At 46.3% G+C, this 22,537-nt stretch overlaps 1 protein-coding gene across 2 annotated transcripts in view; it reads left to right on the forward strand.

The window, feature by feature from the left end:
• The window catches only part of SHROOM3 (shroom family member 3), a 230,726-nt gene that overhangs the window by 44,962 nt on the left and 163,227 nt on the right, over positions 1-22,537 (forward strand). The window contains exon 2 of one of the 2 annotated variants that reach the window (XM_079990672.1): positions 6,317-6,471. In XM_079990672.1, the coding sequence (XP_079846798.1) occupies positions 6,317-6,471 (155 nt within the window). Of the gene's footprint in view, positions 1-6,316; positions 6,472-18,724; positions 18,819-22,537 lie in introns of those variants that run through there. The other variant, XM_079990675.1, reaches the window with a different exon arrangement.

The raw sequence follows: 22,537 nt of genomic DNA on the forward strand, positions 1-22,537 counted from the left end.
CACTCCCACTCCCATCGTGATTGGCTGTCTAAACTTCCAAGCTGCGAATCATAACCTAGAGTTCAAGGGCCAATGGCAGAGGCCCAAATCCTGAAATGTTCTGTGATTGGATATCATGTATCGATTCGGAACACAGGGGCCCAGAATCCTTAGTCCAGAACTCAAGCTCAGGCAAACACAGACCACTGAATACAGTACATAACATTTGCTGTCATCAGATGTGGTGATGTAGGCAAATTCACAGGGGACGTGTTGGCTAATCCTGATGGCTGTAGGGTTTTGATGGATCCAGGCCAGATGGTTGGCTGGGCGTGAAAAACATTCAGGACAACCGGGGGGGGGGGGGGGGGCGGGGACCGTTGCAGCAAGCAAAGTCCCAACTATCCCATCTGTTGCCTTCTTTTTTTCAAATCTGCATTACAAGGTAATAATATTAATAATAATAATAATAATAATAATAATAATAATAATTTTATTTATACCCCACCCTCCACAGCTGGAGCCGGGCTTAGGGCAGCTAACACCAGTAAAATTACAATAAAAACATAATGGGGGGGAAAAACCCCAATTTAAAATACAGGTTAAAATGCAATTTAAAAAGCAGCCTCACCAAGCGACCCCGTGTGCCATCTGAGGTGTTTGGAGACAATGGAAGAGAATACAACTGTGGCACTGCCACCTTAAAGAGTCTTTTTGCCGAAGGTTACAGTGCCTGAACTCAGTCAGCCCTCCTTTACACTCTCCAGACCTGACGCAAAGGCAGACCTTTAGGTTTCAAATTTTAACAGCACCCTATGCAACCCCCAAATTTGGTCCTCCCCGCCTTCCATTCTAGCTCATAGTTGCAGAGCCCCCTTGTGGCACCCCCAGACTCTGCACCCAGGGCGACCTAACCTGTCACGCTTCTCTAAATCCTCCTCTTCCTACAATTGCATTCTCTTCCACTGTGTCCAGACACCTTGACTGTGTCTTTTCAAAGGCCAGGCAAAAATTGGTGTTGATACAGAATGCAGATGCCAGGCCAGATTTCTGGTGAGAAAATCTGATGCCCTATAGAGCCATTTGCTGCTTCTTGTGACTAGCAGGAACAAAAGATATTCAAATATATTTAATTTCATATCAGTTACTAAATATAGAATTTGTGTCCTGCTGCTGCGGCAGTTTGATTGTCTTAGCAGAGTTAATACATATATTACCTTACCTGGTCATTGAGCAAGAAATGCTGCTTCAACATTTGATGCTTTCCTTGTTTTCATATTTATAGCTCAATCTTTGTTTAGTAAGGAGATGAAGAGAAGGAGCTTCTCTTTGCTTCCTAAACAGAAATCTCTCGTGGAGCCAGGAATGACTCTGCTCATGCAGGTGGAAAATCAACTTAAGGGCTAAGCCTTCTTTCTGCTATTGGATTAAGAATTCAGAGTCGCCACAAGGAGTCAGATAAGGAAGCACAATCCCGTTTACACCTTTGATGCCGGCAGCAAATTTTGTTTTCTAGCAGGTTTCTAGTCTTCATGACCACTGTGAGAGAAACTCAAATATAAATCTGCAACTTTTTCATGCAACCACACAAGTCGCTCTCTCATTATCTTAGTTTTATTTATTATTATTTTTTTTAAAAAAGCTATTTCCTGCAGATAGTGTATTATCAGCACCAGCAGTTCATTTGTGCTGGTTGTTTTGCCACAATTATCTTGGAGAAGAGCAGGGCAGTTGCTGTGGCCCTCAGTACTCCTTCTTCCTTCCAGATCAGATTTCCTTTCAAAATTTCAAGGTATGCAGAAATTATAGGTTGCCTTTCCCATTTTGTTGCATTTATGAGGCTGTTACTCATAATACACGGCATCAGCCTGGCATGTAGAAGGTCCCCTAGTCCAAACCCTGCCATCTCCAGGTGGGACCTAGAGGATCCCTTCTCTGAAATCCTGGAGACCTGCTGCTAGTCAAAGTAGACAGTACTGAACTAGGTGGACAAATGGTCCAAATCCTTATGAAGCAGCTACACGGCATCAGCCTGGCATGTAGAAGGTCCCCTAGTCCAAACCCTGCCATCTCCAGGTGGGACCTAGAGGATCCCTTCTCTGAAATCCTGGAGACCTGCTGCTAGTCAAAGTAGACAGTACTGAACTAGATGGACAAATGGTCCAAATCCTTATGAAGCAGCTACCTATGATTGCTATATAATACTTAGCAAAAAAATCCAAATAGATAATATCTCATTTGCACATTTGTATATATAATAGCGCAATGACAAACCTAGACAGCATCTTAAAAAGCAGAGACATCACCTTGCCAACAAAGGTCCATGTAGTTAAAGCTATGGTTTTCCCAGTAGTGACGTATGGAAGTGAGAGCTGGACCATAAAGAATTGATGCTTTTGAATTCTGGTGCTGGAGGAGACTCTTGAGAGTCCCATGGACTGCAAGAAGATCAAACCTATCCATTCTTAAGGAAATCAGCCCTTAGTGCTCACTGGAAGGACAGATCCTGAAGCTGAGACTCCAATACTTTGGCTACCTCATGAGAAGAGAAGACTCCCTGGAAAAGACCCTGATGCTGGGAAAGATGGAGGGTGCAAGGAGAAGGAGATGACAGAGGACGAGATGGTTGGACAGTGTTCTCGAAGCTACCAGCATAAGTTTGACCAAACTGCGGGAGGCAGTGGAAGACAGGAGTGCCTGGTGTGTTCTGGTCCATGGGGTCACGAAGAGTCGGACACAACTAAACGACTAAACAACAATATATAATAGCTAAATCGTTTTATGTCACTGTCTCCTTACCTTACCACGGTGTATCTGCAGAAAACACAATGCAGACAACTGTTAACAAATATTATACCGTATCCACATTGGGGATAAGTGGAAACTTTTGGTTCAGAATTTTGTTTTAGCATCTAGTGGTACTCTGGATGTTCTGAGATGTCCTTCCAGTGCGCCGATATCACCACCTCCTTTGCAGTGTGGGCTTCAAAAGATGTCTACTGAGGTATTTCCTTCAGCTTTCCCTCTCTGCACTTGCCCATAGCAGACTCAGTCAACTCTGTAGTTCTTGTTGAAAACAATGGATGTTCTTATAGTTAAACTATGGAACCAGTGCTTTTTTTCAAGAAAAATAGGTGCCGGAACTCACCATGAAGTTGAGCTGCTGTGCTCACCAGGCCTGAGCTGTTTTGTTTCTTTGAATAAAGAGTTAACTTCATGGACACCTTGTGAGTTATTGCAGACCTGTACCCAACACCCGCCACCTGACACTGAGTAGGAATTTAAATTTGCATCTCTCACATCCAGTTATTTCATTGGTTGCTCAGGAGCCTGTGGGATTCACGGGTTTTTAGGCTAATGTTCACCTAGATCCCAAAGCCTAGAATAGACTTCCTTCTCTTGGCCACTTGGACAGTATCCCCATTCTTGCTACCCTGAGATCAAAAGACCAATCCCAACTCTTTTCTTTCCTGGCAAGGTCTTATGTTGGCGTGCTGCGTTTCATGTTTCCTGGTTTCACTGTTTCCCAGTCTGTCTGTTGAAACAGGTGCTTGGTGAAATAGGTGGTGTCTGCCGCTGGGCTTTTGTTTCCCTTTGCAATCATGGTGACGTTGGCTGAAGGTAGAGTTGTGTATCATAGGACGTCACTTGCTGAATCTGAGCACTGCTGTTGTCTTGGGGTTGACACCACACCCTAAATGCAAATACTTCTTCCAGGTTTATTTTCAGAATATGGCCCTGTTTAAACTGCAGTGCACTGGAAGAAGAAGAAGAAGAAGAAGAGAAGAGTTTGGATTTGATATCCCGCCTTTCACTTTAAGGAGTCTCAAAGTGGCTAACATTCTCCTTTCCCTTCCTCCCCCACAACAAACACTCTGTGAGGTGAGTGGGGCTGAGAGACTTCACCGAAGTGTGACTAGCTCAAGGAGCTGCATGTGCAGGAGCGGAGACACAAACCCGGTTCCCCAGATTACGAGACCACCGCTCTAACCACTACACCACACTGGCTCTCCACACTGGAAGCTCAAAGATGCTGTCGAAAACCCAGGGGGTGATCTAATTTTGAGTGAACTCACTTCAGCTCAGCTTCAGCCCTAGCCCTTGGTGATCTTTAACACAACATATCCCTTATATATCCTATAGGTCACTGCGATCAGCAGGAGAGTTTCTCCTTAAAGTCCCCCAAATACCAGAAACCTTTACTATTTTTAAAACTCTTTTTAGCTGATTTAATGTTTGTTATTTGCCTTGAGACATCACTAAAAAGCCGATTGATTGATTGATTGATTGATTATAATAAAAAGCACAGGAGTAAATCAACCAACTTGACAGGCTAGCTTCAACTTTACTATATACAGTGGTTATATACGCTTCTGGTTACAGACGCTTCAGGTTATAGACTCTGCTAACCCAGAAATAGTACCTCAGGTTAAGAACTTTGCTTCAGGATGAGAACAGAAATCGTGCTCTGGCAGTGCGGCGGCAGCAGGAGACCCCATTAGCTAAAGTGGTGCTTCTGGTTAAGAACAGTTTCAGGTTAAGAACGGACCTCTGGAACGAATTAAGTACTTAACCCGAGGTACCACTGTATTTTTATCCAGGTGGATAAAGACAATTGGTTTATACAGTATACGCATAGGAGCCAAACTGAAGTGATATATTGATGCACAGCTTTCTTATGTAATGTGTGGAACTTCTCAAGCTCACTGTTTGTCTCATAAACATATGAACCAACCTGTACCGTGTGATCATCCTCTGAGGCCCTTCTTCGTGTGCTTCCTCTGCAAGAGGTCCAGAGGATGGCAACACGAAAACGGCCCTTTTCTGCAGTGGCTCCCTGCTTGTGGAATGCTCTCCCCAGGGAGTTTCACCTGGCGCCTTCATTATACACCTTTAGGCACCAGGTGAGAATGTTCCTCTTCAACCAGGCCTTTGACTGAATGACATCCTTTACCCTTTTAAGTATGTGTGTTTATTGGGGGGGGCAGTGGGTTATTCTTTTGTTTTGTTCTTGCTCTTGTTTCTATTATGTATTTTGTGTTTTTATTTTGCCTTTTTATGCTGTGAACCACCCTAAGATCTTCAGTTGAAGGGTAGTATACACATTTAATAAAATAAAGTAAGTATTATCAAAGAGTGCTTTTGGACCGTTACAATTTTCTGGTGCAATTCAGTCACTAATCAGCAAATTCAGACTGCATAATTATAGTTGATTGGGAAGCCTTACTCAACAAACCCACTTTCCCCAAAAAGACTGGACTTTTTGCAGTAAGTAAAGTGATGCCAAAATGCAATGGTGCAGTGTCACTTAATCTGCCTGCAGATTTCTCCTCGCAGTTTTCCCCACCTGCAGTTTGAATTGGCACAGCCCAACAAGAAGTCGTACCACATGACTCTTTTGATCATACAGCTTGGTTCTAAAATACCGGCCCCAGTCTGACAGGCCACATCGCATATGTTTCAGGAAGTTTTGTTCCACTTCAGGCCAGAAGCGCCAAGCTAAGGAGTCCTGGCACATTCTGATTTCTGCGTCTTCTTGACTTTGGGTTTCAAGGTTCAGGCTGTTTCCTTGCAAACAAACGGTTCTGAGAAAGAAAGAAAGAAAGAAAGAAAGAAAGAAAGAAAGAAAGAAAGAAAGAAAATTGTTAAACTGGGTAGAACAATTCAACTTGGCAGATACATTGGGCCATCTCTTGATATTTCTTAAGTACTGAAACAAATGAGGCACAACTGGAACCCGACAATACTGTACAGTGGTACCTCAGATTAAGTACTTAATTCGTTCTGGAGGTCCGTACTTAACCTGAAACTGTTCTTAACCTGAAGCACCACTTTAGCTAATGGGGCCTCCTGCTGTTGCCATGCCGCCGGAGCACGTTTTCCGTTCTCATCCTGAAGCAAAGTGCTTAACCTGCAGCACTATTTCTGGGTTATAGCAGAGTCTGTAACCTGAAGCGTATGTAACCTGAAGCGTATGTAACCTGAGGTACCACTGTATTAGGATCTGATGACAGATAGAATTCCCTGTGAGATTTGTGCTTCCTAACAATAGGAACAACTGAGCACTAGGGTGGGGGGAACCGGACAAAGGAGGCTGTGAAATATTGTTTCTGGAAATCTTGCAAGAGCTTTGGGGCTGAGAACTGAGTCAACTTTCAGCAGGGCTGAGAACAACAACTTTATATTCGTGCGGCATGTAGAAATAAGTTTGAACGTCCACAACAATTTCATTAATTTCTCTAGGGTGGGAGGAAGGAGCGCGTGGCAAAAAGCAATCCTGTTGAAACCATTGTTCTGTTTCTCTCCTTGTGCCCCCACCCCCACCCCCCCAATCCAGATTGAAGAAGGAGGGAAAGCAGATTTATTGAACTCTCAGCTGCAGCCTGGAGATGAAGTGGTGAACATCAACGAGGTGGAGCTCAGCAGTTCTAGGCAGAAAGCCATCTCTTTAGTGAAAGGCTCGTGCAAGAAATTGAAACTGCTTGTCCGCAGGTAGGTAAGCGTAAGCCACGATAGAGGTACAAAGGGTTGTTGCGTACTGTAAGGGGTATTGTGTGGTTGCTCAAGAGCAATCAGGCAAGATGCCTCACTTGTCTGTTCTAAAGCTTTATTATTGGTGCTAAAAACCTTTACAATTCAGAGCGCCTCTGTTCCATGTCTTGCTCACTCACTAGCAGAATCTGAGAGTGGGCGGTCCTTAAATCTTCCCCAGCAGAGTAGTTTCTTGACCCCCAGTCTACGCCTCCCCTCTCTGCGAGGAAGCCTACTGCGCAAGGAAGGCTTGGGTAAAGGCTTTGCCCAGGCAAGGTATCCTGGCACCGCCTCGTCTCCTCCGCCCCCTGCATCTCCTCCCCACTAGAGGCGTGGCTGCCTTCCTCCGCTGAGGAAGTGCTGCTTCCCACGATCTTTGGGGGCTCTCGGTAATCCATCCGCCTTTTCCCCTCTCGCCCCTGAGCCGATGGCAGTTCCCTGACACGTATCATTGCAATTCTGTCACAGTTCTTGTGGTGCTTGCTAAAATTATGTGGCTATCAAATACCTAGGGATCATTGTTGCTCACCTAGCCTCTTTGTTTCATAAATACAATCCAGATAGCTGCGAATGAGTCTAAACATAATGGCAGTGATTTCAACACTTTTTTTTCCGATGGACCACTTGAACATTGCTCAGGGTCTTGGCAGGCCGGCCGCTTAATGATGCTACAACAGGCAGAAATACCATGTGCTGTACTGGCTTTACGCCTCCTTACCTGGTGTCTCTCAACAATACTGCTCATATTGAGAAAGTCCAGGCTGTTGGGGAGAAAAATAATTCTCCTTCAAAGAGGAGGGTGGAGGTGCATTAAAAGAAGAACCCAGCAGCTGATCCTGTGTGTATTTACTCAGACGAAAGCCTTACCAAATCCATGGTAGATGTCCATAGGACTGCAGCCTTAGAAGCTTGATCTCGTGCACCTTTTCTCAAAAGGAAGCCTGTGTTCTGTATGCCACTTACTTACGAGTAAGCTTTGTGGCTCACAGACTGTAAATCTTGGTTGGTTTTATGCCTCTCCTGGTGTTTCCCAATGATACCATTCATACTGAGGAAGAAAAGGCAGGGATCTCAGAGTTCTTGAAGCTGAAATCTTTATTATTTCCTTACAAACCTCAGCCTCCTAAGGAAGCGTATCTTTGGAATGAATTCCTTGGTACTTAATCCACAACATCCCTTCCGTGGAGGTTTTTAAGCAGAGGTTGGATGACCATCTGTCATATATGATCTAGTTGAGATTCCCAACTTGTAGGGGGTTGGACTAGGTGACCCTTGGCAGTGCTATAACTATGGGGGGGCCTAGCCTGGTATTATTATTATTATTATTGCCCCAGGTGAAGCCTCCAGAGGGGTGCCAGTGAGGTTCCCAGCCTGTATGTGTATGTGCATATCTAAATGCATGGGGAGGCAGTGGCATAGTGTGGGTTGCCGGTGCCCGGGGCGGGGCATGTGTAGTTACTCCTGATGGACTGGGGTGGGGGGTACACCAGGGGTGTGTGCACATGGAGCACGTGTGGAATATGAATGAAACCCACCTCCAATAGGCTCCTCACCCTCTGCCTCCATCCACCTGCCCACTAAACCAACCTGCTTGCCATTGCACCTCAGCTGCCAGGGCTCCATGCCTGTCATGGGGTCACCTGATTGTGCCGCCTGAAAAATGTGTGCCCGGGGCCATGGCACCCCCACGCTATACCCCCTGGGGGGGGGTCCAAACTGGGTCATTGACCCGGGTGAAATAAAGCCCAATTTCTCCCCTGCCCTTGGGTCTCTTCCAGCTTTACCATTCTATGGTTCTGTGATTGTGTGACATCGGTTGCTCCTATCTCTGTGCAACTTCAGTTTCTTCCATTTATAGAAAAAAAGACACCCCCCACCCAGTCCACACCCCGATTCTAACGACCTGATCACCGGCGGTTAGCAGTCCATGAGAAAGAAGCCATGCATGGGTCTCTGTCCTCCCCCTCCCTTTTCCCCTTTTAATTTGGTCTATTTTTAGATCTAAGTTCCCTTTCCCCGCCCACACTTTATAGCAAGAGTTCTGCAGGTGGAGGCAGAGCAGTTGACCTGGCTGAGCACACTGTGCTTCCAGAATGGCTTATCTGAGTCAGAATCGGGTCAAAAACAAAACAAAACAAAACAGAATGCATGCAGTTTCAGGGCCGATGTTAGCCAAGCCCAAGTGGTTTGCTGACTCCTTTCAGCGAGAACAATCCGCTCACATTCCATCAGCATCACCTGAGCAGCGTGGCCATTTTCAGAGCGCGGGACACCTTCCAGATTCTCTTTTAGCCCTGTTAACTGATTTGTGGCCTCTCCCCTAAAAGAAGCAGCTTTTGCTTATTTGCTTTCATTGGTCAGTTGCACACCCCCTCACTTCCTGGGTCAGCATTACTCTTCCCATACTGATTTATAAATAAAAGCACTATCATACCACTCTGACAGTCCTGGAGGATCCTGGGAGTTGTTGTTTGTTCAGAGAGCTGGGAATTGTGACTCTGTGACATCGGCAAACTACATGTCCCACGATTCTGCTTGACAATCAAAGGGGCTTGATTGTGCTTTAAACACATGGGGTGGATATGACCTGAGAAGCTATTGCTAGCTACCGTATTTTTTGCTCTATAAGATGCACCAGACCATAAGACGCACCTAGTTTTTGGAAGAAGAAAACAAGAAAAAAATATTCTGAATCCCAGAAGCTAGGACAGCCAGCGGGATCACAGCACAGCCATCCTGCTGGCTGTCCTGGCTTATGGGATAGCCGTGCGCAGCCTCTCCCGGAGAGGGAGAGCCTTCATCCCCCTGCCCGGGAGAGGCTGCGCACGGCTAAGTCTCCCCCAAGAGCTGCACTCCCTTTAAAGAGCGCGTGGAGCGTGTGTGCGGCTCTTGGGGGCTTTTCCCCGAGGAGGGAGAAGGGCAGCCCTTCACATGCTCCACGCGGCTCTTTAAAGGGAGCGCTGAGCAGAGCCTCCCGCCTGCATTCACTCCATAAGATGCACACACATTTCCCCTTACTTTTTAGGAGGGGAAAAGTGTGTCTTATAGAGCGAAAAATATGGTATATTCAAGACTGTGTTTATGGTGAGAGCCTGTAAAAGCACAAGAGCACCATAAGGTTAACTCTTTTTAGCAAAAACAGGATCTGCTCAGGCTAAATGAGCCCAGCAATTTATCTGTGGCAGGTCTTGCCCCATGAATCAGTTGCTGAGACTGAAGGTCCCCACTTCCCCAAAGGCATCTAAGTCCCTTCCTTTCCAGGGTTTCCCCCAAGCAATCTGATACTATGCCTGAGTGAAGCTAACTACTCATCCGCCCTCTTCATTCCTCTCTAGGTTCTGGGAGAGCAGGAGGGAGGGGAGCTTGTTGCAGCAGGAGGGGGAGACACTTGTGACTCTTCACCAGCCAAACTCATCTCTGCCTCTTGGCCTCCTCCTCTCCTGCTTCAGCTTCTACCTCTGATTCTGGACTGCTGTCTGCCACAGATTCCCCCTGCTCACTGAGCCCTGTTACATCTTCAGCTTCTGACACCTCCCCCAGTCTTCTCCCTCTTCTCCCTGTGACTATTCATCGTCATCCCACCACCACTCCCCAGGCTCTGAGCCATCTTCACTTGAGGGTTCCCCAGCTGGTTCCTCCCACCATTCCTCAGTGTCCTGTCAGTCAATGACAACCAAACAGAGGACTGCATTTGACCCCTGCCCTGAATGATATACCATGTTATGATGTCATCAAGCTGGGTGTTACTCACCCATGCTCCATATTATTGGCTGCTACTGGTATGGATGATCATATAGAAGAGGTTATGACCTCGCATTATGGGTTGGTGCTTACAGATTATCCAAGAAAGGGGTGGTAATTAGATAGGAGGCTGCCATTTTGGATAGTAGCCTCATGTGTTGCATGATGTGCAATTCTTCCCTGCTGCCTGTTGGGAAATGCATGTTTGCAAGAATAGCTTAGAAAACTCTCTGGAGCAAGGATTGCCTTTGGGGGGGGGGGGCTTGCATTGTTTTATAAGAGTAAAGTACCGTATTTTTCGCTCTATAGGACACACCCGAACATAGGACACACCTAGTTTTATAGGGGGAGAACAAGAAAAAAATTTCTCTCCCTCTCTGTGCAGCACCCCTTCAGCGAAGCAGCAGGAGAAATGGAGCCCCTTCCATTTCTCCTCCCGCTTCACTGAAGGGGCGCTGCGCAGAGAGGGAAAGCTACGCAGCACCTCTCCAGCGAAGTGAAGCCAGGAGAGCAAGAGGGATCGGCTTCAGCGAAAGTAACACAAAGCTCTCCAGGCTTCAGCGAAAGCAATGTGAAACCTCTGGAGCGCGGCGGGAGCACTCCTGCTGCGCTTCAGAGGCTTTGTGTTGCTTTCGCTGAAGCCATGGAGCCTGCATTCGCTCCATAAGACACACACACATTTCCCCTTAATTTTTTGAGGGGAAAAAGTGTGTCTTATAGAGAGAAAAATACGGTATCCTGTACGTTGACAAATAACAGCAAAACACCTCTCCTACATTCAGTACGTTTTGGCTATGATCCACAAAAGAACAGTTGGTTTAATAAGCCCTTAACTCGCTTGAACTTCTGTTCTCACAGAAGATACTTTGGCCATGAGATTCATTTGTTACTTCCTCACATTTGACTGTTCAGACAGAAGCAATAAAGCGGAAGTGTGTTTTGCGGGTTTGGGAGTTGGCTCTTTCTAGACAGATAAACCTCCATGTATAAACAAAAATGCTTGCGTCATGTTCACTGAGTAGTGCGATAAGTAGACCATGGATGCTGGATTGATCACCAGTAAAAGCTAGGGAGGGTCCAATCTGTCAATCTTGGTTTCTTTCAGTTTGCCATATTCCAATCAGTTTGCATTAAAATTAAGTCTTCATGAAAATTCACCAGCATATATAATCTGGCGAACATAAGGAAGAAATTCACAGAGGGGGTGGAATTCTAGTCAAGTTAAAGGTAACGGACACCTGGACTATTAAGTCGAGTTAAAGGCGACTATGGGGTTGTGGCGGTCATCTTGCTTTCAGGCCAAGGGAGCCGGCGTTTGTCCACAGACAGCTTTCCGGGTCATGTGGCCAGCAGGACTAAACCGCTTCTGGCTCAACGGAACACCATGACGGAAACCAGAGCAGTGCACGGAAATGCCGTTTACCTTCCCACTGCAGCAGTACCTATTTATCTACTTGCACTGGCATGCTTTCGAACTGCTAGGTTGGCAGGAGCTGGGACAGAGCAACGGGATCTCACCCTGTCGTGGGGATTCGAACTGCCAACCTTCTGGTTGGCACGTCCAAGAGGCTCAGTGGTTTAGACCACAGCGCCATTTGCGTCCCCTGAATTCTAGTAAGGAGCTCTGGTTTAATGAGCAGTTTACCTATCTCAGTGCTGCTCACTGATACTGTTTAGCTGTGATAAAATAAGCACCTCTTAGAAAGTCTGCCTATGATCCTCATACACTTAAAATCTCAGTGGCCTGACTTTTCTTTCATATTGCTCTGCCTTCTACCCTTCAGTGCATTTATTATATTGTTTTACATCTACTGGTTTAATTTATTGCCGTACAGTTCACTTGGCCTCTACCATGCATTTTATGATAGGGGAACATGAACTTTCCGCAATATATCCAACAAGTCACTCCCAGACCTCGGTTTCTCTCAAAGGGGTAACCAAAGCTGACTCAGGTGAGTTCTCAGGTCACCATAAGTGCACAACAGTTAATGGAAGGCATGCAAAGAAAACAGTAGATAAAAATGAATAGGGGCAAAGGCTGACGTCCATTTGATGGATGGGATAAATATATATAAGGTCCACAAGCAGCGATGTGCATCCAGCTACCCAGCCCCTACTCCCCTCTGGGGCTGATCATGTTGCCACCGCAGAGCGGTGTTGTAATCTGCAACTCGTGTTGGAGAACAGATTTTTATCATGTTTCAGCAGTCATGCAAAGCAGGGCAAGCGGGAATCTCAATGGACTTTGAATGAAGGACCATTTCCCAAGCAGTAACTTAACACAGCAGGTATAAGGTAAAGGTAAAGGACCCCTGGATGGTTCAGTCCAGTCAAAGGCGACTTTGGGGTTGTGGTGATCATCTCGCTTTTCAGGCTGAGGGAGCCGGCGTTTGTCTGCAGACAGCTTTCCAGGTCATGTGGACAGCATGACTAAACCACTTCTGGTGCAACGGAACACCGTGACGGAAACCAGAATGCACAGAAACACCATTTACCTTCCCGCCACAGCGGTACCTATTTATCTACTCGCACTGGCGTGCTTTCGAACTGCTAGGTTGGCAGGAGCTGGGACAGAGCAACGGGAGCTCACCCTGTTGCGGGGATTTGAACCGCCAACCTTCTGATTGGCAAGTACAAGAGGCTCAGTGGTTTATACCATAGTGCCACCCACGTCTGCAGTGAATATATAACTACCTGAAAAGCCAAATATTTATGGCTTGTGGAGGAACACTCATGTAGTCAGCTTGTGTCTGGTCTGGGCTATACCAGTTCAGCTTGCAGTCAGGAGAACTCACATGACTGGGGGCACCTCTACTCCCCTCTGCCTCTGCCCCAATTCTCCCATTTATAAAATTAGATGTCAAGAAGAATTCATCTCACATTTTTTCTTAGAGTCATACTGTGACGTTCATACGGAGCCCCCGGTCGTCTCATGGACTATTGACCGTACACCACTCACTAATCCGCTGCCACCAACCAGGTCCTCCCCAGTAAATCACTTAGTCGCAGTCAGGTTCTTAAGTTAACAATGAAGATTGTAGTTTATTGCAAACACAAATAAACTTTAAATGCATTCGAAACACTGTTACCCTTTACCCTTATTTTAGTCTTATTTTATTCTGTCTCTAACTCTTCTACCTCCCCTCACACAAGAACCAACTGCACTAACTGTCTCTCTATTTCCATCTGTCTGCCAACTGCTTTCCCAACCGCCTTTTCCCAACCAACTAACTAACTCACTCACTCACTCAACCTCGAGCTAAGCCCTTTTATAAACAGGTAGGCTCCGCCTCTGGCTTTTCTATTGGTCCAACTATTAACTCTTTCTCTCCCCCTGTACAGGCATGTTCAAAAGAACAGGCAAACGCCACACATACCATCATAGATTGTAGAGTTTGATGGGACCCCAAGAATCATATATTCCAAGCCCCTGCAATGCAGGAATCTCAGCTAAAGCATCCATGACAGATGGCTATCCAACCTTTGCTTAAAAACCTCCGAGGAAGGAGAACCCACCGCCTTCTGAGGGAGTCCATTCCACTGCCAAACAGCTCTTACTGTCAGAGGGTTCTTCCTGATATTTAGTCCGAATCTCCTTGTAACTTGGTTCGAGTCCTATCCTCAAGAACAGCAGAAAACAAGCTTGCTCCATCTTCCATGTGATAGCCATTGAGATATTTGAAGATAGCTATCCTCTCACTTGGGACGCAGGTGGCACTGTGGGTTAAACCACAGAGCCGAGGACTTGCCGATCAGCAGGTCGGCGGTTCGAATCCCTGCGAGGGGGTGAGCTCCCGTTGCTCGGTCCCAGCTCCTAGAATCATAGAATCATAGAGTTGGAAGAGACCACAAGGGCCATCGAGTCCAACCCCCTGCCAAGCAGGAAACACCAAGCAGGAAACTGCCAACCTAGCAGTTGAAAAGCACGTCAAAGTGTAAGTAGATAAATAGGTACCGCTCCGGCAGGAAGGTAAATGGCGTTTCCGTGCGCTGCTCTGGTTCGCCAGAAGCAGCTTAGTCATGCTGGCCACATGACCTGGAAGCTGTATGCTGGCTCCCTCGGCCAATAAAGCGAGATGAGCGCCGCAACCCCAGAGTCGGCCACAACTGGACCTAATGGTCAGGGGTCCCTTTACCTTTACCTTTATCCTCTCACTTGGCTCTTTTCCAGGCTAAACACACCTGGCTCCTTCAACCGTTCCTCATAGGGCTTGGCTTCTAGGTGCTTGATCATCTTAGTTGCCCTCCTCTGCACACATTCTTGGTATTGTAGCTTTCCATAGGTGCCAACTCCCTGGGGCCCCGGGTGCCCGAGCACCCACAAAATTCCCCATGAAGGGGCCAGGCACTCGCAAATTTCGGTGCCAGAGCCATGCACGCAGCAGGTTACCCACGGTTGTGGGTCCAAGCTGGCACTCCTGTAGCTTTCGGGGTGCAGGGGATTTGTTTCCTAAAATGGCCGTGAGATGGTTTTGTTGAAGCAGATGGTTTTTAGAAAAGTGTGCCCTGCCTAGAGCACTTGGTTCAGGCTTCCTGTTTTCTCGCCTCATCAATTAGGATTTCTTTTCTGGAGTTTTCTCTCATACTTCTGCAAACCTGGAGGTTCACCCAAGTCTCTTGTGAATGGATGGTGCTGTTTTGGCCTACATAAGTTTTGGCACCTGGAGAAGGATAGGGGTCAGCAAACTTTTTCAGCCGTGGGCCTGTCCATCGTCCCTCAGACCATGTGGTGGGCTGGACTATATTTTGAAAAAAAAAAAATGATCGAATTCCTATGCCCCACAAATAACCCAGAGATGCATTTTAAATAAAAGCACACATTCTACTCATGTAGAAACACCAAGCAGACCCCACAAATAACCCAGAGATGCATTTTAAATAAAGGGACACATTCTACTCATGTAAAAATACGCTGATTCCTGGACCGTTCGTGGGCCAGATTTAGAAGGCGATTGGGCCGGATCCAGCCCCCGGGCTTTAGGTTGCCTACCCCTGATACAGTGGTACCTTGGGTTAAGTACTTAATTCGTTCCGGAGGTCCGTTCTTAACCTGAAACTATTCTTAACCTGAGGTACCACTTTAGCTAATGGGGCCTACCACTGCCGCCGGAGCACGATTTCTGTTCTCATCCTGAAGCAAACTTCTTAACCTGAGGTAATATTTCTGGGTAAGCAGAGTCTGTAACCTGAAGCGTATGTAAACTGAAGCGTATGTAACCCGAGGTACCACTGCATAGGAGTTAAAGGAGGAAAAGGAAGCTTAACAGCCAGAGTCCCTCTGAATCAAAGATTCTTGCCGCTTTTTAGCATTCTTCAGTCAGGTATTGCATTTCTTCTTTCATTACCAGGAGTTAATGGATTATACCTCAAGAGTATCTGGCATTTTTACAAAAAAAGCAAGATGCCAGAATAATAGTTCACAAACCATGTTAACCTAATCTCTCCCCCCCCCCCGCCTTTAATTTTGCTGTGGCATTAATGTCACTTCATGTGAGCTTTGGCACACAGTGCCAAGAAAGTAAATCAACTAAATCCCGCTTTTGTGAATGAAATCAATTAGCAGATGGATTTGGTTCCAGTGATTATGAATCCAGTCGTAGCTTTGATGGGCTTGCCGCAGCAGCGGATGCTAATGTTCTGCTCGAGTTAGTTTTGTGCAGCATTAATCATCTTCTTCTCTTTCCCCGCCACTCTATGGGTGGTGCTGCATAGACATTTCATCAGACTTTAAATGTGAACTTTTAGATGCATTGGCTTCGCACTGTTGGGTCTGGTTGGAACCATTTGTAATACTTCTGTCACAAAGGCTGTGGTACATAGAATCTCAAAGCCTTTGGCTAGTTAGCCTAAAGACAAAAAAGTCTTCATTCAGAAGATCCTTGGGTAAACATAGAAAGCTGCCAAATTGGAAGTGTGCACATGATCACTTTTCTATGGATGGGTTTTGAAAATCCACAATGTAAATCTGGTGGCAGTTGTGTGCAATGATGGACATAATGGTGTTCACATATATCTATCTATCAATCTATCATCATCATCTATCTATATTAGTATAGTGGTACCTTGGTTCTCAAACGCCTTGATTCTCAAACGCCGAAACCCTGGAAGTAAGTTTTTCAACGGTTTTCAAATGTTTTTCGGCTATTGTTTCCGGGGTGCCTGCACCAATCAGAAGCTGTGCCTTGGTTTCCAAACATTCCGGAAGTCTTACAGATTACGTTTGGCCCTTTTGTTGTTGCTATTTATTTTGTGTTTTTGTTTTTGAGTCTTTTTCGGTTAATTTGTTTTTGTGACTGTGTGGAACCCAGTTCAGCTACTGATTGATTGACTGATTGATTGATTGTGTGACTGCAGAAATGGATAAAAGCCCCCCATCCAAACAATGACTATCATCAGTGCAGGTAAGAAAAAAAATTAATTTTAATTTTTATCATCTACAATACTGTCTTATTTATTTTATAGTACAGTACATTGATGATTGCTTGCATTTTATGGATCAATTGTCTTGTTAGATAGTAAAATCCATGTCAAATTGCTGTTTTAGGGATTGCTTTTAAAAGTCTGGAATGGATTGATCCATTTTGCACTACTGTACTTTCTACAGGAAAGTGTGCCTTGGTTTTGGAACGCTTTGGTTTTGGAACGGACTTTTGGAACAGATTAAGTTTGAGAACCAAGGTACCACTGTAAGTCTAGATTTCATTTTGCCGACATATATATTTTCTGGCACAAAGCCATCCTGCGAGCAACATGGCCACAGATCTCCCAAGATCCCACTCTGGCACTCTAACCACTATGACGCACTGCCTAGGCTTTCCCTGTACTTGTGTGCTATAATTTCCCGATGGCCACTGGATGGAAAACAGCTTATATTTACACCTTTTGTGTGTCTATGGGTGTCGCCAAAACATGTGCACCAGATTTCACCTGATTAAGTGGCCTGGGGTATTTCCGCCGTATTTCACGATCTCCACGTTTGCAGGGCAGAGACATACAGGTGTCCTGTTTCCAGACTTTCCTAGTGATTGGGATCTCTTGAAGGGTTGTGCTCTTGGGTGCTTAATTCCCCAGTCCCTTTACAGAGAGATCTGGGGTGGTGGTGACTACCACGTAATAAAGTGTGGAATGAATATGAAGCTGCTGGGAGAGATCATCAGATGGACTGGGTGTCCATCAATATGCAGATTAATACCCAGCTCCACCTCTCTTTCAAATCAGAACCAGTGAAGGTGGTGAAGGTCCTGTGTGAGTGCCTGGAGGTGGTTTGAGGATGGATGGTGGCTAATGGATTGAGGTTGAATCCTGACAAGACAGATGTACTGTTTTTGGGGGACAGGGGGCGGGCTGGTGTGGAGGACTCCCAGGTCCTGAATGGGGTAACTGTGCCCCTGAAGGACCAGGTGCGCAGCCTGGGAGTCATTTTGGACTCACAGCTGTCCATGGAGGTGCAGATCAATTCTGTGTCCAGGGCAGCTGTTTACCAGCTCCATCTGGTACGCAGGCTGAGACCCTACCTGCCTGCGGACTGTCTCGCCAGAGTGGTGCATGCTCTAGTTATCTCCTGCTTGGACTACTGCAATGCGCTCTACGTGGGGCTACCTTTGAAGGTGACCTGGAAACTACAACTAATCCAGAATGCGGCAGCTAGACTGATGACTGGGGGCGGCCACCGAGACCACATAACACCGGTCTTGAAAGACCTACATTGGCTCCTAGTACATTTCCGAGCACAATTCAAAGTGTTGGTGTTGACCTTTAAAGCCCTAAATGGCCTCGACCCAGTATACCTGAAGGAGCGTCTCCACCCCCATCGTTCTGCCCGGACGCTGAGATCCAGCGCTGAGGGGCTTCTGGCGGTTCCCTCATTGTGAGAAGCAAAGTTACAGGGAGCCAGGCAGAGGGCCTTCTCGGAGCTGGTAAACAGCATCTTAAGGCAGTTCTGTTCAGGGGAGTTTTTAATGTGTGACATCTTAGTGTATTTTTTGTCTTTGTGGAAGCTGCCCAGAGTGGCTGGGGAAACCCAACCAGATGGGCAGGGTACAAATAATAAATTATTATTATTATTATTATTATTATTATTATTATATCACAGCGCTGCATTTCTCCGGTGTGTTTGCTTGTTCGGGATTTACTTCTGTTCCAACCTCTCTCCTGTCTCTGTGTGTGGCATAATTGCATTCCCCAAAACTCCTGGCAAAAGCTGACTCATACTTCCCCGCCACTTCCCGTTTTTTTCCATCTGCTCCAGCCCTTGTCTGCAGCCCAGCCTGCTGGCAATTGGCAGGTAGAGCAGTAATCTAAGAGCAGCATTCAGCAGTTGGCTCTCCTGAGCGCCAGCAGGCAGCAGACAGAATCCACCTGCCTCATTGGCCTGCTACTGATTTGCCGGCCTCCAGTTAGTTCCCTTATGTACCAGCAACAGCCTGCTCAGTCGTCCTCCCTTCCTTCCTTTCCCGTAAACGTGTTTGAGATGATCACTGCTTTGCCGCCACCGCCGCCTTCGCCTCTTTCAGCACCTCTCCAAACAAGCATGGCTGTCGCCAAGACTCTCCTCCGGATTCTGTAAGGTAAAGCAATCTTTGCTGAACTCAGCACCGAGAAGAAGGGAGAGTTGAATCTGGAACCTGCGTACACAATGGCTCGGGAGGAGGGAGGTGGAAATCTCAGGAATCCAGGTGGCTGGATGCAATGATTCTTTAGGGCCCATAAAGTGGACAAACAAGTCTCTCGGTGATGGCAGCAGGAGAAATCGTCCAGGCTCCCTGAGACAAGTTTGCATCCTGCCACAAATAGAGACTTTGCTCAGGCTTTGCTGGAGTTTTGAAACCTTGGCTGGGGAGGTAAGGACGTTCTGGCTTCTGGGATAGCCTCTTGCTGTTCTGGCTTCTGGGATGGCCGCTGGGATAGCTGGGATAGCTTTGCGCGAAGCCTCGGCAGGGCACGGGGAGCCTTCATTGCGCAGTTATCCCCGAAGCCTTTGGAGAGCAGTGCGAGGTCCCGTTGCACTCCAAAGGCTTCAGGCTGCTATCCCGACCCCTCTCACTCTCCAGGCTTCAGCGAAAGCAACGCGTAGCCTGCGGAGCGCGGAGGGAGCGCTCCCTCTGCGCTTTGGAGGCTTCATGTTGCTTTCGCTGAAGCCAAGGAGCCTGCAATCGCTCCATAGGACGCACACACATTTCCCCTTAATTTTTAGAGGGGGAAAAGTGCGTCCTATAGAGCAAAAAATATGTTACTTAGGGGCAGACAAAGCGGCTGATTTTAACATCAATATGGGGTGTGTGCATGAGGGTTACAGAGCCCTCCTGCATTTTACCTACCTGCCCGTTGTCCTTTTGCTGCTTCACTGGAAGTGAGCTGGGCTGGGAGAAAAGTGACGGATTACAGGGCCGTAATTTAACAGGGCTCAAGGTTACCTGAAGTTCTTTCGAACCCGGAAACACCGTCCCAAATTCCTGCGAGTTTCAGTTGATGGTTGTAATTATTTGCAAATGAGAGGAAATCACTCTGCACATGCTTAGAGGCACTCTTGTATTCCATGCTTCTCAGGTTCCGGAGGGAAGCCTGGCAAGGAAAACTACCTAAGCCTGGATTCAAATAAATAGCCCTGATTGTATATAATAATAGGATTGCTGAAACAGGGTTATGAAATTGACTTGCAGAAATTGAAGGTGTCTGCAGTGAAGCAGCCAGGCAAATGCTCTGTTAAACACTGTTTAGTGAAATAGATTGGTGTAAGAGGCCCAGAGGTGTAAATGTGACTTGGCATTTGAGGCCAGCATGTTTAAGTTTTAGGTTTTTTTATTATTATTAAGGGTTTTCTTGTTTTACAGTGTAAGTGTAATGCCTCGTATTCCCCCCCCCCCCATGTAACATTTTTACAAATCCATTTCATTTGTTGAGACATTAGGGGGAGAAGAAAAAAGAAAAAGAAAAAAAAGAAAGGGGGTGGAGGGAGGGGAGATGGATGGGGTGGGGTTGGGTAGCGGTGTATCTATTATGCTTAATGTATGTAGTTTGGTGTCAGTGTGCTTGTGTTGTTCACTTGTGTTCCTTTGGTGGTGAGAGAGGTTGGGGTTGGCCTAGGATGTGATTGTTTGTTTGTGATTGGCTGTGGTGATCTTTGTTTTCGTGTGTGAGTGAGGTGGGTGGGTGTTTTGGGTCAGGTTAGCCATATTGATTTGTATGCTGTTGGTGGATTATTGTCATTGTCCTGTTGGGCTGTGTATGTGATAAAGGGGAGCCATACCGGGGTGAAGGTGTCTTCTTCTGTTTGTCCCCGTGTCAGTTTCAGTTTATTAGTTAATTTTTCTAGTAGGGCTGTTTCCCATACTGTTTGGTACCATTGGTCCATGCTTACTCCTGACAGGTCTCTCCAGTGTCTGGTTATGGTGTTTCTGGCTGCTGAAAGTAGGTGGGTTATGAGTTCTTTGTGGTGTAAATGGGCATTGTTGTTTTGGAAGATGTTTAGTAGGACCAATTCTGGGGTGAAGTCTAAAACTTGCTTAGTTATTTTACATATTTCTTGTATGGCTGTTGTCCAGAATAGTTGGATTTTGGGACACTCCCACCACATGTGGAGGTATGTGCCTGTGGAGGTGCACCCTCTCCAGCATTTTGGTGAGGTTCCTGGGTGTATTAGCGCTAGTTTCCTTGGTGTTAGGTACCACCTGTAGGTGAGTTTCAGTGTGAGTTCTTTTCTTTTCGTTGATATGGATTTAAAGGGGGGTTTAGACCACATTCTGGTCCATTGAGTGGGGTTAATCTCATAGCCTATGTCATTCTCCCATTGTTTTTTGATTGCGTCTAGGGGATTTGCGGGATTTTGGAGTAGTATTTTGTATATTGCGGATACCGTCCCTTTACCATTTCCCTTTGTTGTTAGGAGGAGGTTTTCAAAGGTTGTCAGGGGCCTAGTTGCTGCTGATTTTATTGTTGGGTTGTTTAAGAGGGCATGTAGTTGGTGTTGTGTTAACCAGGGCATTTGGGTATCTTCTAGTTTGTCTTGTATTTCTTGTGTTGACAAGGGTTTGTTATTTTTATAAAAGCCAGCATGTTTAAGTTGAAGAGATGTCTGCAAAGGTTGCTTTGGAGTTTGGCTGCTGTTGCAGGGTCAGGGGCTACAGTTTTAACAGTTCAGTCCTATCAATTGCAATGAAAATGTGCTAAATAGCAATCTAAAGATGACTCACCACCTAAAGACTCAGAGGCCAAGCTGATCCAGAAAACTAGGTTGCAGTTTGGTCAAAATTTATGTTACATATGAACAAACAACTTTGAGTTTTTGTTCTAGTCTGCTCTATGTATGAATCGATTTGGTGGAATGTGTAAAATTTTATTTAACCTCAGCCCTTCTGAATGGTGTAACCTTCCATCGTCAACAGATCTCCGGGAAGTCCCTTCAGTTTATTATATAACTTTGTGGAAGAACATGGGTTTGCTGCTTTACATTCTTGTGTTGTTGAGCACTTTGTGTATTGTTTGTGTATTGTTTTATTATTTATTGAATAATAAATAATTTTTAGAAGGCATCTGAAGAAGACATCTGAATTTTTAGTAGACATCTGAAGGCAGCCCTGTATCGGGAAGTCTTTCATGTTTGACATTCTATTATGTTTTTATATATGCTGGAAGCCGCCCAGAGTAGCTGGGGAAACCCAGCCAGATGGGCGGGGTATAAATAATAACACAATTAATTAATTAAATTTGTATATTGCCCTTCAGCCACAGATCTCAGGGCAGTTCACAACAGAAAAATACAATATAAATGCACTAAATACATGATAAAAACAAGGAGGGGGACCAATAGCCCCACCCCCCCCCATAAATACATCAAAATATTAAAAGGGGGTATCAGCTATTTATCAGCCAAAGGCCTGGTTGTAGATGGGTGTTTTCACCTATTTTGTTCTTCGACTGACTACAGTCGCTGGGCTTGGGTGCAGCCGGCCTTTATAGACAGGGGGTGGACCAGAGTGAAGCCTGCTCCGCTTCAGTCTGCTCCCAAGCCCCGCCCACTCACGCTGGCCGGATTGGCCAGGATTCAAATGGTGGGAAAGCCCACTAATCCGAGTGGCCGGCCCAGGGATTCCCCCAACAGCTGGCCGCCCATCCCCAGCTTTGCTCCCTGGGCTTCTGAGCCTGCAACAGCCACCCACTCGGGGAAGCAGTCGTTGGGCAGTGTTTATTCCGCGTAGCCCAACCTGATGCCCTCCAGATATTTTGGACTACAACTCCCATGTGGCTGGTGCTGGCTGTGGCCGATGGGAGTTGTAGTTCAAAACATCTG

Source organism: Podarcis cretensis (assembly GCF_951804945.1).
Source record: "Podarcis cretensis genome assembly, chromosome: 9".
Classification (NCBI taxonomy): domain Eukaryota; kingdom Metazoa; phylum Chordata; class Lepidosauria; order Squamata; family Lacertidae; genus Podarcis; species Podarcis cretensis.